The 15,855-nt window shown below is 43.4% G+C and overlaps 1 protein-coding gene across 2 annotated transcripts in view; it reads left to right on the forward strand.

Moving 5' to 3' along the window:
* The window catches only part of ANKHD1 (ankyrin repeat and KH domain containing 1), a 396,742-nt gene that overhangs the window by 40,763 nt on the left and 340,124 nt on the right, over positions 1 to 15,855 (forward strand). For both annotated transcript variants that reach the window (XM_088451243.1, XM_088451245.1), the window contains exon 2: positions 10,951 to 11,104. In XM_088451243.1, coding sequence (XP_088307369.1) covers positions 10,951 to 11,104 — 154 coding nt within the window. The remainder of the gene's footprint in view (positions 1 to 10,950; positions 11,105 to 15,855) is intronic.

Here is a 15,855-nt window from a genome sequence, read left to right on the forward strand (position 1 = left end):
AGGATTGTGAGGCAAAATTTTGGTAGTTCCCTAGAGTGAGGATTTCGGATTTGGCGACTTTGATACGATATCCCGCTCTCTCCCCAAATGTTTGAATTGTTTGTAGAATATCAGATAAGGATGAAGCGGAATCTGAGACAAAAAGAAGTATATCATCTGCAAACAATGCAAGTTTCAAATCAATGCTGCCAATCCGGATTCCCTTAAAAGTAGGGGACGCTCGCAGGGCTATAGCAAAGGGTTTGAGTGCTACAGCGAATAGGAGGGGGGAGAGAGGACAACCCTGTCTTGTTCCTTTACATATTTGGAATGGTGTTGAAAGGATTCCATTGCAGGATATCTGTGACTGTTACTTTGATCGAACTATTCTACTCTAACTCACAAACGTTTCGGGAAAGCCAAATTGTATAAGGGTAGAGAATACATGAACCCAATCTAAGGAAGTCTTTATGGGAAGACCCTTCATATAATCTGAGACGTGCAGGATATAACAACCCAAATTTCCGTCCCTCTGCAATTAACTGAGCAAATGGGCGAAAAAGCCTTGCGGGCCCTGGTCAGCTCCACAGAGTAGTCTTGGAAAATGAAGAGCTTATTGCCTTCCCATTGTAGATTTTTGGTTTTGCGTGATGCGGACCAAATAGTGGATTTGTGGAGATAATTTAAGCAACTGAAGAGAGTCTCCTCGGACCAGGTTTATTTGGATTGGGGGTTGGGCCGACACGCTGAACCCTTTCTATAACCATGTCTCTGCATTCCTGCTCGATCCCCAGAAGAGAAGGGAGTGTGTTCCTTACAAAATGTGCTAAAGCTGGACCTTTAAGTGATTCAGGTAATCCTACCAGCCTTATATTGTTCCTACGTGAACGGTTTTCTATGTTATCTAATTTATTCCAGATGTGATAATTATCAGTAGTAAGTTCTTTCACAGACTGCTTCAATCCTTCTATATCATGAACGGCAGCACCAATTTGATTTTCAGCATGTGTGATCCTTTTTGTGAGGTGCTGTATTTGGCCAGTGATGTCACACACAGCCTGAGACAGCAGGGGTGTTATGGTGGCTTTAATCGCATCCATATGTAACTGGGGAGTCAGGAGGGCGACATACCTGAGGGGATGGAGCATTAGACTGATCTGCCGCTGATTCTTAGAAGCAGGGGAAATAGGATCCGGCCCCGATTCAGGCGGCATTTCTCCTGTCTCTGTGCTGCGTTAGCTGCCGTCTGCTGCTGCTGTCGGGACATAGCGATCCATCGCTACCGCGCACAACGTCTGGTAGAGGGAGAAGTTGGAGGCTTAATAGCCTTTAAAAGCTGTTTGTCGGGACGGTAAGGACGGAGCTCAGGAGACTCCTGTCTTACTCCTTCAAACCCGGAAGTCCAGAACTACTGGTTGTTTGTGACGCACATACATAGTCCCTCACGCTAGTAACCCATCAATGAAAAAATTATAATTCTGAAAAAAGAATAATAATCTAGAGGTGGGGAGAAAATAAAGTATACAAGGGACATAATAATGATTTAGTGCAATTTGAACGAGTTTTGTTGAAAATGTTAAATATGTAGATGACAGGCATGTGTGAGTGTTAAGTGATGCCATGTAGAATTTAGGTGAGATGGTTTAGTGAGTGGACATTAATCTGTCAGTGTATTAAATATAATAGTGAATACCGAAAGCTAACATGAAGTATATGTGTGTGTGTGTGTGTGTGTGTGTGTGTGTGTGTGTGTGTGTGTGTATATATATATATATATAATATATATATATATATATATATTATAGTTTTTTTTTTTTTATTACTCAAAATTGTAAATAACAGGTGGTAGTATTTATCTGTGATGGGATTAACGATAAAGTGAAGAAAATATAATTAAATTATCAGTAAAAGTAGAATACTGATAAATGGTGAACATAAAAATGGGTAATGAATCTAAATATCTAATTAGTATGCACATAATTTTTTTCGTACATGTTTTAGTAACATAAATTTAGGTTTCTATAGAGGATAAACAAATGGAACTCTACAATGAGCGCATGGAATCATGTATGATAGGTTATTACTAATCAGGACAGTTCCAGAGTGATACCTAATGTAAGGATAACATGAGGACCTTGAGCAGTAGCATGTACCATATTAGGGAACATATTTAATAAATATCCTGTGAATGCAAATTCTACCTGTAGAAGGGGGAAAATACAGGAAAGAATAATAAATGTAAATAAAAATAATTGTAAATAGAAAATTGTAGGATAGTAATATGGTAATATAAAAATGAGGAACATTGATCCGAGAAAAGCAGTATAGTTGATATATTCATTGAGTCCGAAAGAGTTTACAGTTTTAAGTGTGAAAGTCCATTGGCTCTCTCTTTTTGGAAAAGTGTTTTGGTCAGATCACCAACTCTGATGCCCAGCTTGACATGCTCTAAACCAAATGCTTTGAGGTTCCGAGGTGAACAATCATGTTTCTCAAGTGTCTTGCCACTGATGTTAATTTTCTCATATTCTCAATATTAGTGGAGGTGTTTCTTATATTGCCGATGTGTTTTAAGAGTCTTTGTTTGAAGGCTCGTGTGGGTCATGCCCACGTATCTCTTATTACAGGGACATTCGAGGCAGTATATCACACCCATGGCATTGCAGTTGAAAATTTGTTTGATCTCGATTGTCTTATCAAATCTGTCCAGGATTTTATCCTTTTTGATCATATACTGTCAGGCTGTACAACTGCCACATGGGTAGGTGCCCCTGATTTTGGTAATTTTTCTAGGGTTAGGATTGAAATAACTTCTAGTTGGGTTATCTCATAAATTGTTAGATCTACGCCAGCTGAAGGCTACTTGCTGATCCAGTGACTTCTAAGATCAGAGTCAAGTAGTAGAATGTGCCAGTGTTTGTTCACAATATCCTGTAATTGGCGCCATTCTTGGCAAAAATTTCCCACAAAACAAATTTGGTTCTTGCTGAGATTATCCTTTTTCTTGGAGAAGATGAGGGTATCCCTATACCTGATATTGTGCATACTTAATAGAGCATTTGCTGTAACTTCTGTTTCTAAGTCTCTGAGAAAGTTATACACTTTTCTCTTTGAAAGTTTCTTCCCGAGAGCAATTTCTTCGTAGTCTTAGAAATTCTCCTTTAGGAAGGTTCTTAATAGTAGGGGGAAAGTGTGAACTACTCTGATGGAGGACACTGTTGGTAGCTGTTTCTTTCCTATACAATTCAGTCATAATGGCACATTCTTCACTGCTGATGATATTCAGGTCTAAGAATTTTTACAATTTTTTTACTTATATTGTGTTAATTTCAGGTTGTTCTGATTGAGGGTGTGAATGAATTGTTGTAGGTCTACTTCTGTCGCGTTCCAGATCATAAAGATGTCTTCAAAATAATGTTGCCATGTGGTGTTGTGGCAAGTTAATTTATCGTTGGTTACATTAAAGACCTATTCCTTCTCCCACCATCCTAGGAATAAATTGGCGTACGTGGGTGTGCATGCTGCACTCATCGCCATTCCTGGTGTCTGTAAGTAGAATTTATTAAAAGTAAAATACTTTCTATTCAAAATAATTTCCAGAAGCTCGAGTAGAAATTCATGAAAAGTCTAATCCTTCCATATTGAGGAAATATTTGACAGCTGCTATACCTTGTTGGTGCTGGTATATAGAGATCCAACTATCTAGTGTGACCAGATAGTGTTTGCTATCCTGCAGTACATCATTGAGTTTCCTGAGGATGTCTGGCGTGTCTTGGAGAAAGGAGCGAAGACTCATATGATGCCTGAGATGTCTTTCCAAGAAAATACTGGTTTGTTCCAAATGGCTTGTAATTCCTGAGACTATAGGTCTCCCCGGGAGCTTGGTTTTATCTTTATAAATAGGTAGAATGTTGGAGTTTTGGGATGTTCAACTTGGAGAAATAGATATTCATTTTTGGTAATGGTTCCTTTAGTATAGTCGTCTTTGATCATTCTATTGTACATGTACAGATAATTGTTGGTGGGGTTGAAAAGAAGTAATTTATAACATTTAGGGTCATCAAGTTGCCTATAGGCTTCTTGTAGTTACATTTCTACAGGCCAAGTAACGATTTTGCCCCACTTTATCGGATGTTTTTATTACAACTTCATTCCACACTTTGTAATTGTCTGAGAACTCTTATTTTCAAGTTGTTAGTGTTGGGAGTGATATACCACCTTTGAAAGTTGTAGTTGGTCCATATGCTTAGAGACTAAGGGCCTGATTAAGACCCGCTCGTGAGTGCTATGCTCTCGTAAGCGAGTCGATGGCGGCCCAGTGGCTCCGTCGTGCACATGCGCGAGACCCGGATAGCGACGGGGAAACCGTCGCTCCGGGTCTCGTACCAAAGGGGGCGTGCTGTCGATGTTTGACAGCATGCCCTCTTTGGTGGGCGGGCCAGGGATGTGGCTGCCCAGATGGAGGCGTTCCCATGGGAACGCCTACCGTCTGGGGCCGGCCCCACTGACATCACAAGTGATGTCAGTGGGTGTGCTTTCGGCTCTTTTAGAGCCGAAAGCACTCTTGGGCTTGCGGCTACGAGACCCTACCACAAGGGTCTCGTCGCAAGCCCGATGGTCGCGATGGTCTTGACCATCGCGACCATCATCTTGGCCGCTCGCTATAGCTGTGGGTGGTCACCCACAGCTATGCGAGCGGCCAGGAGGCCGTTCTGAAAAACCAGAGGGCCGGCCCTGATTCAGAGCGAGCGCTCTGTCAGAGCGTCCGGCTCTGAATCAGGCCCTTAGTCCATAGAAATCTTGATTTCTGGACATAGATTCTCTTGAGGGGTAAATGTGGATTTTCTTTTACTTTGTGATGTCTCCTGGTAACCAGAGTCGTACATGTGGTATGTTCTCTTGTAGACCATTCAGGCTTCTAAATTCAGGGGTGATAATTCCGGTTCCTTTGGTTAACAAAGGGAGTTATTACTCAGATAACAGGTTGTCCATGTGCCCAAGTTCCGTATGTAGACCCTACGGTCAAGTATGCTGGCAGTAGAACCTGCGGTTTTCATGGTTCCCTGGACATATAGAATGCATATCTGCATGTACCTGTTGCACTATTCCACTAGGGGTTTTTGACTTTGGCTATTCGTCGGCAACATTACCATTGCCCTTTGGTCTATCCACAGCCCCTTGGGTGTTTACCATGATAGTGGCAGTCATGGCTACTCTTCTCAGAAGAGTCAGGATACTGCCATACTTGGACGACCTCCGGATGTTGGCGCAGTCTCCGGAGATTTTACAAGGTCATCTCCAGCTTCACCATTGTCCTCATACACAGTTGGATAGTCAATTGGAAAAGGTCTTCTCTTTCTCCATGCAGGTCCTGGGGTGCATGGTAACCACCTTCAAACATGGTGGCATATGCCCAGTTCCATTCCAGGCCCTTGGAGTCTCTCTGTGGGACAGTCAGCATCATCTGGTAAGGTCTCGAACGATTCTCATCTCGCCAGTAGTTCGGCTATCCCTCTCATGCTGTGCCAACCTCTGCGGATGGGGACAGGATATACTGAAAAGCAGGCCTGTCCAGATACATTCCGACAACGCGACCGCAGTAGCCTACCTCAACAATCAGGGAGGCATGCAAAGTCATGCAGCCATGGCGGAAGTGACAAACATTCTTGCCTGGACAAAATGTCATCTTCCAGTAATCTCTGCGATATTCATACCCGGAGTCCTCATCTGGGAAGCGGACTTCCTAAGTCCGCAGGACACGCCGTGCAGTGGTCTCTTCATCCAGATGTATTTCAGAGCCTTGTGGACAAATTGCGACTACCAGAGGTAGACCTCATGGTCTCAGGCCACAATCACAGGGTCCCCAGGTACGGGTCCACTACCAGAGATCCCGTAGCTGTTTTTGTGAACGGTCTAGCAGTGCAGTGGAGACTTCAGGCTAGCGTATCTTTTTCCTTCGATCTGCCTCCTCCCAGGGGTCATCGGGAAATTCAAGCAGGAGGGAGGAACACTAATACTGATAGCCCCTGCTTGGCCCAGATGCCTTTGGTTCACTGACCTTTTGAAGTCTCTCCATAATACACTCCCAGTGCGTTCTGAGGGATCAGCCTCCCTTTGTTCCTCCGGTAGCTCCGTGGGATTTATCTTTTGGTTCTCAGGGCTCTACAGGCTCCCCCATTCGAACCCCTGAAATCAGTAGACCATAAGTGGTTGACAGCGAAGACCGTTTTTCTTCTTTTTCTACGTATTTACGTGGATCGCACAAACTCCATTAGGAAATCTGACTTTTTTTTTTTTGTGTGTTGTGTGGCTGTCATAGGCAAGGCTGGCCAGCTAACAAACAGCCTTGATGCTGCCACCACCATGCTTCTGATGTAGGGATGGTATTGGCCTGGTGATGAGCGGTGCCTGGTTTGCTCCAAAAATAGTGCCTGGGATTCACGCCAAAAAGTTCAATCTTTGTCTCATCAGACCAGAGTGTCCTTCAGATGCATTTTGGCAATCTCCAGGTGGGCTGCTATGTGCTTTTTACTAAGGAGTGGCTTCCGCCTGGCCACTCTACCATACAGGCTTGATTAGTGGATTGCTGCAGAGATGGTTGTCCTTCTGGAAGGTTCTCCTCTCTCCACATAGGAATGCTGTAGCTCTGATAGTGACCATCGGGTTCTTGGTCATCTCCCTGACTAGGGCCCTTCTCTGCCGATCGCTCAGTTTAGACGGTCGGCAAACTCTAGGAAGAGTCCTGGTGGTTCCGAACTTCTTCCATTTACGGATGATGGAGGCCACTGTGCTCACTGGGACCTTCAAAGCAGCAGATATTTTTCTGTTCTCTTCCCCAGATTTGTGCTTCGAGATAATCTTGTCTTGGAGGTCTACAGACAATTCCTTGGACTTCATGCTTGGTTTGTGCTCTGACATGCACTGTCAAGTGTGGGACCTTATATAGACAGGTGTATGCTTTTCAAAATCATGTCTAATCAACTGACTTTACCACAGGTGGACTCCAATTAATCTTAATGGGCCCCATACATTAGCGACGGATTGCCGCGATGCTGCATCGCAGGAATCCAACATGTTGGATTTTGACGATCGCGATCAGAAAATGATCGCAATTGTCAAATCGCCGACATTTAACATGACAAATGTCTGCGATCTGGTGACGGATCGCAGAACTTCGATGGTGGGAGGTCTGGAAATGCCAGCATTTCCCATCGCATCGCGACAAACAGTCGCTGATGTATGGGCACCTGTAGTAAGTGGAAACAGCATGCACCTGAGCTTAATTTGAGCTTCATGGCAAACGCCGTGAATACTTATGTACATGTGATTTCTTAGGGTTTTATTTTTTTTTTATTAAACTTGCAAAAATCTCAAACTTTTTGCACGTGGTTATTATGGCAGGGCTTGGCAAATGTTTCTAAAATCTAGGAGCCAAGATGAAAGTGTAGGAGCCAGACCCCCCTTCCCTGGGGCAGCATTACTGAGCACCTACGCCCCGGGCAACCAACCCCCATGGCCACCCCACTAACTGGGTACCCCAGGCAAACCACCCTCCCACAGCCACATTACTGAACAGCTAACCCCCCCCCCTCTCCAGGCAACCAACCTCCAGAAAGACCACCCCTCCGCAGCCAAAAAAACCCCGGCCAAGTAAAGCCACCACCGGCAGTAGCCAAACTAGAGTGGTGGGCCCAGGTGTAAGAATATGCTTTGCAGTGCCCTCATTAGTGGTCCGCTATTTGGTGCCCCCAGAAGTGGTCCCCTCTATGCATTGCACCCAGTAGTCGTCCTCCGCCCCCCCCCCTATGCAGTGACCCCGGTAGTAGTCGCCCCCCCCCCCCTCCTATGCAGTGACCCCGGTAGTAGTAGTCGTCCCCGTCCTATGCAGTGACCCCTAGTAGTAGTCCTCCCCCCCCTCCTATGCAGTGCCCCCAGTAGCATGCACCCCCCCCCTATGCAGTGCCCCTTACACACACAAAAAACCCACAACTTACCTGATCCCCGCTCCTGCTGACGACCTCCGCTGTCTGCTCCTCCCGGCCCGCTCTGCACTATGGTAGAGATGTAATGATGCCTCTCCCATCACCCGCTGCGGGGGGGTGGAGACAGAAGGCGAAGCTCATGAGTGAGCTCCTGTCGGCTCCCTCCGTGGATGATGCAGCAGCCAATGAGAGTCTGTCTGACTCTAATTGGCTGCTATAACAAACACACAGCTGCTGCTGGTGGCTGTGTGTTTGTTACTCTGTAGTGTGGACCGCGCTCCTGGTCTGCACTACACTAGCAGCGATAGGGGGTTGCTGCAAATCCGGTCGCCAGGCAGCCAAATCTGGTTGCCATGGCGACTTGGCCCCCAGGTTTTGTCGAACCCTGCATTATGGGGGGGGGGGGTGTAGAATTTTGAGGACAAAAATGTATTTATTCAATTTTGGAATAAGGCTGTAGCATGACATAAAATGTGGAAAAAGTTAAGTGTTGTGAATACTATCCGGATGCATTGTATGTATGTGTTGATTATTAACTCTTTTATTGCTTGATCTAATTCATCCAAGCTTCAGTCCTCTGAGAGATGGCCACACATTTCCCTCTAGTATCAGTTTTTTAAAGAGGTGTTCATGGTGGTCTTAATGATTCTGGCGCGATACTGTGAGTAATGGACAGTGGTAATACCTGGCTTGTTTTTTTGCCTTACATGGTGATGTACTTTAAAACCAAATCACTCCACTTGTGTCTTGCTGGTCCAAGACATTGGAGGGAATTAAAATTAAGTGTGGTGTAGAAGTAAGCCGAGAGAGTTCCTGGAGTTATTCTATTGTCTGCATCGTGTCTGACACTTAAATTTTGAGATGGAGTTACCGTGGCTAGTGACAGAGGTTTAGTTGTGGAAAACAGCATTATCTGACATAAGTGCCGGGAGCGATTCTGGTAGCACACATAGTAAGCCTGCAACTAGCATTGCAGCACTAGTTTAGTCGCATTTCCTCTAGTCGTGGGTTTACAATTGAATAGCTCCAGGCACTTGTTCTCGGGGCTATTCAATATCGCAATTAATTGAATTCCACCAATTGTTTTGTACTTTATCTTGTTCAGATGCAGCATATCAAACCCAAAGCAATCCTTCTTTTTTTATCATGTTTCTTTTTGAGTGAAGGGATTCTCATGGCTACCATTTAAGCCATATTTGTTCATTCATTTTTTCTGATGGTACACTCAAAGGGGATAATTTTAGCTAGAGTTTGGGAGCACGAATTTGTGAATTAAATATCACAACTAATTTTCTTGAAGCACATTCCCGAACCACTCTCAATTCAATTATAAACTGCCATTCCTGGAAGTGTAGCCATATAGTGCACTAACTCTACAATGTACGACCTGGAAGAAGTGGATAGAATAAATCACCTTGGACCCCACAAAAGTGTCAAATAAGATGGCGGAACAGCATTAGAAGGTGGTTAGTGGCCATAAGCAAAGTATTGTATGTTCTTAAAAGGTGTTATATGTGTTTTTTTTTTTTTAAAGTAATGGTGGAAAAATGGTAGGCAGCAATTGTTTTCTGCAAAATTCAAGCCTGTGCAGTATTTTGGGGGTACAGAAAAATGTATTTAATGTCCTTTTTCAGTTTTTTTTTTTTTTTTTTTTTTTAAGACCGGTTTGCTTAATATTGGGAAAAAATGTAGCTGCAAGTTCAGAAGCCCTTTCCCATAAATGCAGCACCCCACATACCTGCCCCACATTATTTACCCCATTTTTGAGTTTTTTTAGATGAACTCATCTCAAAACGGTCATGTCAGTATTGGCCATATTGTGCTATTTTTAAATGCTTCCAAGTGCCTGATTACCAAAGGTGTCCCGGCATTTTTAACTTAGCGGGGAAAATCTTAATTTTTATTTTATTTCCCATTCAATGGGTAAATAATGCGATTTTGCTGTGAAACTTATCTGGGAGTTTGGAATTGCAAGATTGCGTGAAGATTACTTTTACCTGCATAGCCACATCACCTACCTAAATTCCTGTCACATTGCACTGATTTGAATTGCCGGTCTGCTTTCATGTCTGTGAATAAATGCCGGGCGCATGTGCCCAGCATCCATTCACTGGCGGTAATCGCTATGCCGCAATTTTCCCCACCCGTAGGCTGTTTTAGCGGGCGCTACAAAGGGGGGTGGCAGGGCGCATTCTGCCCTTTCAAAATCTGGTATGGCGCCCCGCTAAATGGCCTAGCGGGTCCACCTGAACAAGTCCTTGACCGATATCCACTACGTTGTATTGCTTCATAACCATTTCCAGCCCGTCATGAACTTTTATGTACCCCCACAATGATGGAATATTCCAGCAGGATAATGTACAGTGTCATTGATCCCAAGTTGTCCAGAATTGGTTCGTGGAGCATTCTGCGTAGTTCTGACAAATGGTGTGGCCACCACGTTCACCCAGCATGAACCCAGTCAGGCATTTATGGGATGTAGTGGAGAGGTCCAGTCTCACCCAAGATTCTGCACCTACAAATATTGGGGAGCTGTGGGAACCTATTCAAATGGCATGGGTCAACATCTCTCCAAAGGTCTTCAATCCACTTGTGGAATCGATGACACATCGAGTTGCCTTACTTCGCTGGATTAGAGGGGGCCCTACACGATACTAGGCATCTATCCCATGACTTTTGGCACTTGTATGAATGCCCCATATTTTTATGTGTTAATTTGTTTTATTTTCACTATACCTCTAAAAGTAATATTTAATGATAATATATTTGACTCCCAGCTTCTCAGTGCTGTCTCTACAACTGACATTAAGTGACAGTATATTCAAGGTTTAAATTTTTTTTTTTTGCTCCATTTCGGTTTAAAACTTTCATTTAATATAAATATTTCATTCTCAAGACCAATGACAAAAATAATCTTCCAATGTCATCTCATCAGGTTTTCCTTGCCAAAGCCATTGTTTTAAAGTATTACTTTATTATTTTTCAACAGGTTGAATCATTTATTTTGGATCAAGAGGATTTGGATAATCCAGTGCTTAAAACTGCATCAGAACTTTTGTTATCGACTGCTGCAGAAGGAGCTGACTTCAGGACTGTTGATCCAGAAACACAGGCACGTCTGGAAGCTTTATTAGAAGCTGCAGGTATGTGGATGTGAATGTTTTATGTATAAAGTGTACTCTAACTCTGTCCTCAGGACCCCAAATAGTTTGTTTTCCAGGTCTCTTCACAGAATCACAAGTGAAATAATTAGCTTCACCTGTGGAGGCTGGGTGACCTGGAAAATGTGAACCGTTTGTGAACCACAGTTATAGATCAGGGGTTCTCATCTCCAGTCCTCTAGTGCCACCAACAGGTCATATTGTGTGGATTACTTTAATCATGTTCAGGTGAGTTATTATATTTTGCATGGTCAGTAATTATCCCACCTGCTTTCACATTAAGAAATCCTCAAACTTGACCTGATGGGTAAACCTAAGGGTTTATTGTGAGAACCATTGCTCTACAGCCATGGCCAAATAAGTATTGGTTTTCACAAAGTTTGCTGCTTCAGTATTTTTAGACCTTTTTGTCAGATGTTACTATGGTATACTGAAGTAAAATTACAAGCATTTCATAAGAGTCGAAGGCTTTTCTTGACAATTACATTACGTTTATGCAAAGAGTAAAGCATCCTGAGACCATTCATGTATGGGGTTGCTTTTCTGCTAAGGGAGTGGGCTCACTCACAATTTTGCCTAAGAACACAGCTATGAATAAAGAATGGTACCAAAACCTCCTCCAAGAACAACTTCTCCCAACCATCCAAGAACAGTTTGGTGACAAACAATGACTTTTCCAGCATGATGGAGCACCTTGCCATAAGGCAAAAGTGATAACTAAGTGGTTCGGGGAACAAAACATTGAAATTTTGGGTCCATGGCCAGGAAACTCCCCAGACTTGAATCCCATTTGAGAACTTGTGGTCAATCCTCAAGAGATGAGGGGACTAACAAAAACCCACAAATTCTGACAAACTCCAAGCATTGATTAGGCAAGAATGGGCGGCTATCAGTCAGTATGTGGCCCAGAAGTTGTTTGACAGCATGCCAGGGTGAATTGCAGAGGTCCTGAAAAAGAAGGATCAACACTGCAAATACTGACTCTTTGCATAAACTTAATGTAATTGTCAATAAAAGCCTTTGACTCTTATGAAATGCTTGTAATTTTACTACAGTATACCATAGTAACATCTGACAAAAAGGTCTAAAAACACTGAAGCAGCAAACTTTGTGAAAACCAATACTTGTGTCATTCTCAACTTTTGGCAATGGCTGTAGATGTATAGCAATTGCCCTAGCATATACTCTAGAAGTTAAGCCTTTGATCATAATTACTTGCTTACTATAGGGCTGATGCAGAGATGAACGCAAGTCAGTTTTGTGGACAGCTCCTAAGTGTTTTTCAGGTTTGGGTGGTTCAAACTACTTTAAATCAAATGTGTTTTTATTTTTTATTTTGCTGAGACTATGTGCCTATTATAAGGGAAACCCCCTGGTATTTGTCCACATTCTTGTTGCTTGTGGTCCTCGTTTGAGTGAGCTGAACCAATACAGTTAAATTCACAAACACAACAGAGAAATGGGTAGGGCGGGAGGGTGAACCAGACCAGAGAGGTACTAAGGGCCTGATTCAGAGATGTACATTAATCTGTTAAATGTACATCTCCAATGCTTAGGGGACTGCGCATGTGCAGAACAAGTCCTGTGATTACGCTCGCAGGTCCCTCCAATAAGCCGCAGCGTTTGGGGGGGCGTGGCTTGTCACCGCTCCATGAAAAGGGGGCTTCTCGCCCCCATTTTCTGTGAGGAACCAGGCCAGGGTCTGTCAGGGATGTAGACTCCTGGCCTCTAAGTGACCATCTCCCGGGCAGGCTACGGGATTCTTCAGCTTTCGCAGCCTTTGGTGGGCGTTTTCACCAAAGGAACAACTGGTCATGATTGCAGTGGTGCTCGCAAATGCGGTAAGGAGGTATCTGTCACCTTTTTCTGCATTTGCATTAAGATGGATGGATTTTCAAAGCTGCTTGTGTGCAGCTCTGTAATTCCATTCATCTCTGAATCCATCCCCCATCAGCTAAGACTTCACAAACTCCTGTGGAATAGGAGAAAACCACCACAAACATTAACATTTAACACATTAAAGAGGCAATACCCAGAGAAAAACTTCATAGTTTAATCTCCTTATTTTAGTTCAAAACTTTCAGTCCTATTGAGATGGGTGGAAGAAAGAAAGACTTAGGGGTAAATTTACGAAGATACAGAGTTTCGTTGAGTTAGCATTCTCTGGAGAGTGTGGCCATTTTTTGCAACTCGTAAATTTACTAATGTGAAACTCTGGAGAGAATTCTTGTTTGCAACCATGGGACCCTTTTACCGGCTCACCCTGGCCAAAGCATTACAACCCAAACTAGTCAGCCCAGGCCGGGGATCCCAGGGAAGGTGGGGACCCCCCAATAAAGGGGTCCGCCTCTCCCGAGCACATCAGGCCTGGGCTGAGGCCCCGGGGCTGTTCCCAACACCCCTTGCCGGTGGGTGCAGGGGTAATAGTGTTAATAATAGATGTATGCTATTGTTTTTTATACTGGGTCTACAGGTGCCAGCGTGCCTGCCCTTTGGCACTTGTGGAACTAAAAGTGCCAGCAAGCGGCCAGCACCGGTACCCCCACTGTAAAAAAATTTTTTTTTTAAAGTCAAAAATTAACGTACACATACATACTTACCTTCTCCCCGGTGATCGGTCCCGTTATCCAGTAGAAATCCACGGTTATCCCTAAAAAAAATACTCCCCTACCTACTGGCGCAGGTCTGTTTTATTCTCCAGTAGAGTCCCGGCCCGACAAAACAACAAAAACGAAGATCGCGACCCACCAACATTGAAGAGATGTTTGTGTTTCCGCATACATATCTTGCAAATGACGCCCACCTCGTGGGTTACTTCAGTTGATGGGCCGCCCGCCACTCAGAGGTGTGCTAATCGTCAGCTGATTGGCTGTGAGCCACGTGGTTGTTGATTGAACCATTTTTAAAACTAGGACCGGCTCACAGCGACCCCTACATAGTTCGTCGCCTGTATTTTTCTGAACCAGGACTCGCTCAGGATCCCGAGGCTGGTTATGCTTTTGGGGGGGACCCCACGTCATTCACACATGCAGACTGCACTGATATGTGCAGGCTGCATGTTCGGGTGTGTTTGGTTGCCCCTGAAAAAACTCAATTCAGCCAAACTATTCTAAGTAAATTTGCAGATGTGATTTTACTAAACTTTCCTGGCGAAGCCGAGTGTTTGTTCTCGAGCAGACTCTGGACAAACTCTATTCTAAATTTACCCCTTAGGGCCTTATTCAATTAGCTGTGAAAACGGCTCTTTTTCGCAAAAAAACAGGCGAAAACGGAAACTGGCAAAAAAAAAAAAAAAACTGGAGAAAAGTTTTTTTTTTTTTTTTTTTTCTCCATCCCAGACCAGGAGAAAAAAAAAACAAAATCCCTACTTTTGGCTAAAAATGTGGGGATTTCTTTCAGAACCCTTTGGACATCCCCCTAATGATAAATTACTGGAAAAAAAAGTCGTAAGTTGCATACTTCGGTGAAAACCGTTCACGCAAATTTTGGCCAAAAAAAATTTAGCTTTTTTTTTTTTTTTCCTCCGGTTCTCAGATGGAGAGAACTCTTCTCCCATTTTTTTTCTCATGTTGCCATATTTCGTCTGTTTATTGGCAAAAATGTAGCCTTTTTTTTTTGGGACGAAAAATGGGCGTTTTCACCAATGACAAAAAAGTCAATTTTCGCTGCTAATTGAATTCGGCCCTTTGTGTGGCTGTCTTTTGATGAGAGAAAAAAAATCTGAGTTTGGTTTGTTAATGTTAGAAAGCATTAAAACCTGTTTAAGTTTTCTAATACATAGCAAGGTTTTACAGTATTATAATAACCAAGAATACATTTTTTCATTATAACTGGTTTAAAAAAAAAATATATTTTTTTTTTTCCCCAAGCCTGGTGTTTTTGCAATGTGCATACCCTGGAGCAGTTTGTACACAACTATTTGCAATGCCTTGTCGTATAGAACTCTGTTGTATCACCACTTGCGATTCAAAGGGACAGAACAGGGTTTTCATGTAGGCAAAGTTCACAGATGGTATGTTTCCTGAAATTGTGGGCTATTCAGAGTTGTGCGTATGTGTAAAATATCTTTTTTGTTTTTTTGCACCAAGGATAAGGCTAGTGCTGTGAAACCAGGCACATGGCTTAGTGGTGTGGCCACAGATGGGCATACAGCTTAGCATATGCCCATCTGTGCATAGGATGAATATTGCATTTAGTGTACGCAATGTCTGTGTGATTACGGATGATTTGCATTCAACCTTGCCTTAGCCCCTTTATTGTGGGTAGTAAGGAGCAGATGAAAGTATAAGTAAGAACCACATGAGGGAAGAGGGGTCCTGCTCGTGAGAGCTCGCCTTCTATAGGGGAGGTATATATACAAGAACAAAGAAAATAAAACTTGTATTGATATGTCAGTATTTTCCATTTTCACTCTTGCTACAACACATTTCATAAATAACAGTTGTGTTACAGAATATAATACACTGGGACAGCATGCAGATAATTTTCAGTAGAACAAAGGGGATAGATACTTAAAGTATCCCTTTTGTCACCTCACAGGATTTCTAAGTGGTCTGTAGAAAGCAGCATGGCGCCGATTATTTAAAACGGGCGCCATTTTGGGGGGAGGGGGGGTGGAGATTTTCTCTGGAGACTACTCCCTTCCTCCCAGCTGCCCCAGTGCTTCAGAAAACAAATGATGGTGGCCATTACGTGGATCCCTGCTGCGGAGATCCCTCTTAACATTGCTGCTG

The sequence above is a fragment of the Taudactylus pleione genome, unplaced genomic scaffold, assembly GCF_031769625.1.
Source record: "Taudactylus pleione unplaced genomic scaffold, aTauple2 ptg000025l, whole genome shotgun sequence".
NCBI lineage: Eukaryota > Metazoa > Chordata > Amphibia > Anura > Myobatrachidae > Taudactylus > Taudactylus pleione.